Source organism: Alligator sinensis, unplaced genomic scaffold (genome assembly GCF_000455745.1).
Source record: "Alligator sinensis unplaced genomic scaffold, ASM45574v1 scaffold968_1, whole genome shotgun sequence".
NCBI classification, from domain to species: domain Eukaryota; kingdom Metazoa; phylum Chordata; order Crocodylia; family Alligatoridae; genus Alligator; species Alligator sinensis.
Genome location: NW_005843177.1, coordinates 191,495 through 199,718, shown reverse-complemented (window position 1 = coordinate 199,718; position 8,224 = coordinate 191,495). Strand labels below are relative to the sequence as shown.

Here is an 8,224-nt window from a genome sequence, read left to right as displayed (position 1 = left end):
CAGCATGCAGGTGGAGCCTGGCCAGCCCTGCACAGAGGAGTGCACAGTGGAGCTGGAAATCTCCCTGCCTGTCAGCCAGGACATGGACAGAAAGAGCTGGATCCAGACTTGGGGGCAGCTGCGGGTGTTTGATCGCTCGTGGGACTAAATGCTTGTTTGGGGAACACTTCTGGAGGTGTTGGGGGTGGCAGGGAATTAAGGTGCTGAATGTATGCTACCACAATGTTGACGTTTCTTTACGTTTTACCTGTTCCCTCCCCTTGGCCAGCTGACTTGCAACCCTACCCCCTATGATTTTTGATATACAAGTGGGAATCCTCCTTGCTTCTTGTGACAATTTCTGGGCTGTAGGTTGGCAACTGGGTTTTGTGACCTGTTAGAAGGTGCAGGGCTGCAGGATTTGGTCTGGGCCCTGCCATTGTGAGAGCACTGCACCTATTGTGGTGCTGGATGCATCTATTTCTACCATAAAAGACAAGGTGGTGTCTGGAGAAGCTAGCACATGGGCAGAGGTGAAAGCCCATTTCAGATATTCAAAGGCTCACTGGACTTCCACAGGCCAGGAAAACGGGAGGTTTTTACTTCGGAGGGTGGGGAGAGAGCTAGCAAAACCTGACACAGGCCACCAGATGCAGAGAGTGCAGCTGAGCTGTAAATCACCACCTCCAACTTCACCTTGCGCAGCAGCCCTTTGGGTCTCTGCAGTCTGAACCAAGGGAAGAAATCAAAAGGGAAGATCTACTGACTTTATCCCTCCTGGAGACAATGCCATCAGCCAACAGGAACTGGAACCTACGATGGCTGTGGCCACGGGTGTACGTGGAGACCTAAATCCCCAGGCTCCCAGCGGGACTTTCCCATGCTCTTGGTCACCTGCTGGAGCTGGCGTGGGAGAGAAGTCGGCTGCAGGGGCCTTGGTGGACTTAGGTGCCTCCCTGTGCTCCGGTTCAACCCTGCTCAGGGCCCTGGCAACAGATCCTTATGCAGCTCTTCTGTAACGCACCTTTCTCTTCTGCATAGGACTGTCACAAAAAACAGTGGGAACTGCATTCGAGAAGCCGGCTTTGGAGTCAGGCCTTGTGAAGAAACATCAGGAGACCTGAACTGCCTTGCAGCCACGCTCCCCTCTTAGGAAGGGGTAGTTCGGACTTCAGTTCCTGTGACACACACTCCCTCACCTACATGCATTGCCCCCAATCTCAACTGCCCCCTTCAAATTCAACAAGTAATGGGCACATTCAAAGTGTGTCGAACAAATTCTCCCTCCCTCCCTTCTTTCTATGGCCACCTCCAACAAGACAAACCAGCCCTCCTGCCAAAAAACTGAGGTTCATTCAGAAGTCACAAGGTTTTCTTAAATGTTATAATATAGGGAAAGGGAGGCAGCAGTTTAATACACTGCGGGGTATCAGCAGAAAGGACAGTTAAGGAAATGAGTGAGTGTGCTCCAGGATGGGTTATTAACCTCTTGGAGTAGGCCCCACAGGACACGTATGGAGCCAAATGGCTTTGATAGTGGCAGGGAAGCCTCAGTATTCCCAATGGGAGATTACACCTTGCTGCATTTTACCCACAGGATGCATTCATACTTTCTCCATGCTTCCACAGAAGAGATATGACCCAGCACAGGCTAACTTCCTTTCCCTCTACTAAACGCACTGAACCCAGAACAGACACTCTACTTCCCCCTGGCAGAGGTTCATCCAGAAGGGCAGGTCCTGGCCGCACAGCGGTCCATGGATGCAATGCCTCGAGTGTGACCAGCTCCTGCTCCCGAGGGTGAACAACATGCCCTGGGTTGTGGTGAATCCTCTGGGAAGGGAAGGGAAGGGAAGGGAAGGGGCTGGGAAATCACAGAGATTCTGGGCCCTGCTCTGTTCCCGTTTCACAGCTCTGGAGAGGACATAGAGACCAACCGCAGGGATATCGTGCTAAGTTGTGGGTGTGATTAGCAAAGAATCTGTTGTAGAGACCGGGATGAAGAGGGTGTGTTGGGGGTGGGGAGGGGGGGGGGGGGGGGGGGGCAGCTGGCACCTGGTGGTGCAGTTATGGTGAGGGGTTGAGAAACAAAACTGCCAAACTGGACTCATGGGGCGGCAGTGGCAGCTTCTTGCAGACCCTGATGGACATGTGCAGGCCTGGGAGAGAGATGTGGTGAGGAGGAAAGGCAAGGCCAGGGTAGAAGGCAGGGAATGATTCCTCACCATAAATATCCTCCTCCCTGGAACTCAGGAGCCTCACATCCCAGGACCCTGGGAGCAGGAGGAAGGACAAAGCTTATATTTGACTGAAGCCAGGCCCTGGGTGTCATATGGAGCCAGTTGTCTTGGAGAGGGCACCGTATTGTGAAGGCACTTCTGCCCCTGGGAGCACTGACTTTTTCACAGAATGATGGGGATGGCACAAGCTCCAAGGCTGAGGCAAAGGTCATCTCCTCACAGGTTCTCCCAGCACCTGAACTAGCCTCTGCCTGAGGCCTTTCCTTTTATCCCAACCCTGCATCAAACCCTGGTGGCTAGCCTCTGTGTCCTCTGGGTTCTGCAGTGCCCTATCAGGGCTGAACAATAGGTGAACTCTTCCTGCACTGCACTAGAAGGTGCTGAGCAGGTATACGTCCCCAAGCCCTTCCTGCATTGCTGGAAGCATTACAGATGCACCCGTGTGTGGATGGACTGGTGCCAGGCCAGCTTGGAGAAGTGGGGGAGAAGTGGGGGAAACATTTCCAACACTCTAACCGCTAATGTGTTTTCTTCTCTATGTGGATGAGCTGGTGCCGGGCCAGGCTGGCAGACTGGGTGAAGCTCTTCCCACACTCTGAGCACCGATGTGGCTTCTCCCTCCTGTGGATACGCCGATGCTGGGCAAGACTGGAGGCCTGAGTGAATCTCTTCCCACACTCGGAGCACCCATGTGGCTTCTCCCCTGTGTGGATAAGCTGATGCTGGGCCAGACTGGAGGCCTGAGTGAATCTCTTCCCACATTTCAAGCACTGATATGGTTTCGTTCCCGTGTGGATAAGCTGGTGTTGGGCCAGGTTGGAGGACCGGTTGAAGCTCTTCCCACACTCCGAGCACTGATGTGGCTTCTCCCCTGTGTGGATGAGCTGGTGCCGGGCCACAGTGGAGAACTGGGTGAAGCTCTTCCCACACTCTGAGCACTGATGTGCCTTCTCTTTAGTGTGTGTGACCTTGTGTTGGGACAAGTGGGAGGCTCGGGCGAAACTCTTCCCACACTCCGAGCACTGATGTGGCTTCTCCCCTGTGTGGATGAGCTGGTGCCGGGCCACAGTGGAGAACTGGGTGAAGCTCTTCCCACACTCCAAGCACTGATGTGGCTTCTTCCCTGTGTGGATGATCTGATGCCGGGCCAAGCTGGAATAGTGGGCAAAGCTTTTCTCACACTCTGAACACTGGTGTGGCTTCTTCCTTGCGTGCATGCACCAATGCTTGGCCAGGTTGGAGGGCTGCCTTAAGCTCTTCCCACACTTGGTGCCATGCTGTGGCTGCGTCTCCCTCTGCGCACACTGCTGCTGGGACTGGTCTTGCCAGCACAAGTTCTTCCCAAACCCAGTACAGTGGTGTGTCTCGCTCCTCAGGTGGATGTGCTGGTGCCGAGAAAGGGAGAAGAAATGGGTGAAGGTCTTGCCACACTTGGCACACCGGTACCTAAGCTTCCCCCTGTAGACATGTAGGTGTTTCACCAGGCCCGAGGGGCACACAAAGCTGATCATTCATTTGGTGAAGGAGTGGGACGCTCTCCAGAATGGATCTGGGGTGAGCAACCAGGGTTGAGAGGCAGGGGAAGCTCTTCCCACACTTGATAGATATATGGGCTCTCTCCCCAGCGTGCCTTTTCTTATGAAGAGCAATGAGTGATGGGCAATTAAAGGTTTTCCTGACTTTGGGACAGGGTTGGGCTATGCTCCTGTGCTTGCCAGTGAGCTCTTGATTTCCCCCGAGGCCCTCCCCAGTCTCTTGCCTGGGATGCAGTGCCTCTTTCTTGTGGCTCTTTATGTCCCTCAGCTCCACAAATTCTCCCCCGCACCCAGCGCTCTTTCTGGGGTCTGCCCCTCTCCACTCTCAAGCCCAAATGGAGATGGTACCTGGTTCACCGGTACATTTTCCTTCTGGGGCCTCACCTGACTCTTGTGCCATTGCTCCTTCTCAAGTCTCAGGGAGTCCATCTCACCCAAACTCCCTGGGCCAGTCCATGATGGCTCCAGGTCTGCAGGCCCTTCCGCAGGAGGCTGCTCCTCATCTCTGCTCAGGAACCAGGCACCTCCTGTGTGGGGAACAAACGCCACACTATTCCTTGCCATTCCTGGCAAGGGGTAAAACTGCTATTCCTTTTGCTGGAATGGGCCTCCCAGCAGGCCTGGACCTCAACACTTGTGTTCACTCAAGAAATCAAGGTCTTCCTTCCAAAACCCATGTGCTGGGGCGGAGGGAGAGGCAGATGCTTGTGCAGGGCTAATGTTCCCTACTCCGTGGAGTTCGAAGTCAGACTGTCAGGGTTTCTGTCCCAGCATCAGCCCCACCAACTTGGACCCTGCTGGGACAAGCACATGTGGGACATGTGCACGAAGCCTGAATGCTTTCATGCTCTAATGGGCTGAGGAGGAGGGCAGGACTTACAGCTGTGGCTCCCTGTTCTGGGAGAAACGGGGCTCTGCTTCCAGGACACGTTCAGGTGCAGGGAATGAGCCCAGGGAGCTTTTCTCCGCTGACAAGTGCCAGGTAGCCTGCCAAGTCAGAGGAATCTGCACCAGGACAAAGGCCTTGCCATGAACCTGAACCTGGACTGGTGTTGAACTTCAGACTTTGTGACACTCAGGGCCCCAGAGAGGAAAAAGGAAGGGGACAATTCTGGAAAACCAGAGGGGGGAAGGAATTCAGTTTTCTCCACAACAGGAAACCTTGCGAATCCCACCCATGCCATGAGCCATTTAACACAGCCCGAGACCAGGATGAAACACTTCCCAAGTTCCAGCCCAACTTGGCCAGGAAAAGCCAAGGACAGCCTCTGCACACCATGCGGATTTCCATGGGGGATTGGAAGAGGGCCAATATTGGGTCTATCTTCAAGAAGAGGAAGGAGGAGGACCCGGGCAACCATGGTCCATTCAGTCTAACCTGTAGCCCAGGGAAAATCGTAGAAAACACTCAAGGAGTTTACAGGCGATATGCTCGTGGAGGGTAGGATCCTGAACAACAGCCAGCATGGCTGTCGCAGGCAGATCTGGTCTTACCAACCACATCTCCTTCTAGGACCAGGTATCTCAGCACCTGTACAAGGGAGAGGAGGCTGACATTATATACTTAGACTTCCAAAAGGCCTTTGATCCAATATCTCAGGATATCTTTGTGGGGAAATTGGAGGATTCTGGGTTTAACTGCTCAACGGTTAAGCGAGTAGGAAACTGGCTGTGAGGTAGGACCCAGAGAGTTTTTATGAACTGATCTGTGTTGTCCTGGCGATGAAGTGGCCAGTGGTGTCCCTCAGGGGTCTGTGCTTGGTCCAGTGATTTTCAACATCTTTATCAATGATTTGACTGTGGGGGCATGAACAGCTCACTGGCCAAATCTGCAGACAACACCAAGTTACAGGGGAGCATGGTCACCCCTGAAGACAGGCTGTGGATTTAGGCAGACCTGGACAGGCTGGAGAGTTGGGCGAATTGGAACCAGATGAAGTTCAACACTGAGAAGTGTAAGGTCCTGCACCTTGGTGCAAACAATCCCCAATACACTTACAGGCTCGGTGGTGCCAGCTTGACTAGCACCATGACCAAAAGGGATCCAAGGGTAACAACTGACCATTGCATGAACGTGAGCCCTCAGTGCAATGTGGTAGCCACCAGGGCAAACAATACTCTGGTACGCAATCGATGCATCTCATGCAAAACTAAGGACGTGATTTTTCCGCCATACTCGGCACTGGGGAGACCACAGCTGCAGTACTGTGTCCGGTTCTGGGCGCCGCACTTCAACAAGGATGTGGAAAAACCGAGGAGGGTCCAGAGAAGAGCCACCTATATCATCAGAGACTTGCAAGGCAGACCGTACAAGGAGAGACCTGGACCTCTTCAGCCTGAAGAAGAGGAGGCTGAGGGGGTACTTGGTAGCAGCTTACCACTACATCAAGGGCTCAGTGAACAACTGCTCACCAGGGCACCTTTGGGAAAAAGCAGGAGTAATGGCCACAAACTCCTGGAAGACATTTTTAGGCTCAAGTCTAGGAAAAACTTGATAGTCAGGGTATCCAGACAGTGGTAGAAGCTCCCTCCAGAGGTGGTGCAAATCACTCTGGACATCTTCAACTGACAACTGGATGGTCACCTGACCCCAGCTGGCTTTCCTGCCTGGTGCATGGGGCTGGATCCTATGATCTTGCAAGGTCCCTTCTAGCCCCTAACAATCTGGGGAACAAAAAGGGAAGGGCTGCTTTTCTCCATAGCTTTCAATTTCAGGGAATGGGAACAACACCTGCCTGGACACATTACAGCACAATGTGCTGTGTTTGAGGTCAGCACAGAGCAGGTCTGCAGATCCCCCCGGCACTCTGCACTTGCAGCATTTCTGAGAGCGGAGTAGAGTGGAGGGGACAGCCACAACCCACCTGGCACGAGGTCCTCCGATCTGGAGATTTTCCAACGGTCCTCATCATCACAGACCCAGAGCTCCACCTGTCCTTGCTGGATGCTGCAGATTAAGGCAGGTGTGGGACCTCGATATCCTGTTTGGGGCAGTGGTTAAAGAGGGTTAGTGACTGGGTACTGGATGCAGAATAACCGCATGGGATTTGGGGGAAGGGATCTTAAGAACTCAAGGTTTCTACTAGGGCCTTGACAGACAAGCCAGGACGGGCATTTAGGCTGGAAGAGAAGGCATCGCAGGGGGAAGCAGAGCATAGTCCTTATCACCCAGATGGTGGACAGACAGTGAGAGGAAACAAAGCACCAACCACTCCCTGGTATAGAAAGTGCATCAAACTGACAGTCACCAGGGACAGGCATGGAGATGCAGCGATTCGTGATGTACTAGGGGGCAGAAAGATAAAGCTTTTACTGTTTAAAAGGTACCAGAAAGAAGAGCTATTGGGCCCACACAGGGGTGGATAACATTCATCTTATCACCGTGTAATTCCAGGCAAAGGACTGGAAGTTAACTTCTTCTCAGTTAAGTTTTACAGCGAGGACTTGTGGCAGTGAAGAGCATCCATGACAGGTGGCTGACAACGAGACTTTTTTCTGGGAGAGAGGGTAAAGTCAGCATCATCAGGGCATAGGAGAGGATGATTTTAGAGCAATTGTAGCTGCAACTGAGCAATAATCCCACCAATGGGACGATCATCCAACGAGGGGAGATGACCGCACAGGTCGGCAAATACTGCAGGGTTTAAACACGAAGTTCCTGGGACTCATGGACATGGACAAAAGGAGGCAGAAGGACACACGTTTCACAGCATGTGAAAGGGCACAATGTAGAAATGGTCTATGTCGTCCTTGTTGAGCTAGAGAAAGCATTTAAGCACTTCCCTAAGGAAATCCTCTGGGAGAAAGGGAGAAAAAAGGAAGCAAGAGAAAAGCAAACTGATCTACTGAAACATAAGTACTGTCAACCCTGCGCAGAAGCCAGAACAATCCCCTGTATTAGAGATCCTCTGGAAATAAAAACTGCTTTTCACTAGCTCCTGCACCTAGCCCACCTCTCTTATCACAGTGACGGTTGTCTGATCGGCAGAGGGGCTTTAGGAGGAGGAGAAGAAAGCTTTTGAGAATGGCAGACTAAGCTTCAGAGCACAGGTCTTTACAGAAATACAGCAAAGCCAGAGAGGGAGTTGTTAGGAAGGAAATGGACAGAAGCTTCCTGTGACCCCTGGTAGAAGCACCTGGGTAACATCACGGGTCCACGTGTCACTAGAGGAAGTGTTAAGGAAATGCATCATCCAGGTGTTGAAGAGGCAGAGACCTCCATGAACTTCTCCTGGGTCATAACCACAGGAGGAGAAATGGGGTTTAGAGATCACAGAATTGAGAACGCTTGGATTATTCAATGCGTTTGGACAGGACATGCTAGTGTCCTGAGAAAAAAGATGGAAGAAGAAAGAAGAAAAATAATTTCCAAGAGCTGTTAGTGAATTCACGCACAATAAATTGAAGACGATATGAATGTGCTGAGAAGGCAAAGGGAGATAGTGTTGCCAAGGAACTGCTGAAATTGGA

At 52.3% G+C, this 8,224-nt stretch overlaps 1 protein-coding gene and 1 pseudogene across 1 annotated transcript in view; one reads left to right on the top strand and one right to left on the bottom strand.

The window, feature by feature from the left end:
* The window catches only part of LOC106723127, a 216,340-nt pseudogene that overhangs the window by 18,617 nt on the left and 189,499 nt on the right, over nt 1–8,224 (top strand).
* LOC102381950 (zinc finger protein 664-like) overlaps nt 1,376–8,224 on the bottom strand; it is a 7,601-nt gene continuing 752 nt past the window's right edge. Inside the window, exons 2-5 of the mRNA XM_025194258.1 lie at nt 6,964–7,039; nt 6,619–6,735; nt 4,139–4,281; nt 1,376–3,604 (exon numbers count right to left, since the gene is read on the bottom strand). Of these exons, the coding sequence (XP_025050043.1) occupies nt 2,738–3,604; nt 4,139–4,281; nt 6,619–6,735; nt 6,964–7,039 (1,203 nt within the window). The 3' untranslated portion in view covers nt 1,376–2,737. The remainder of the gene's footprint in view (nt 3,605–4,138; nt 4,282–6,618; nt 6,736–6,963; nt 7,040–8,224) is intronic.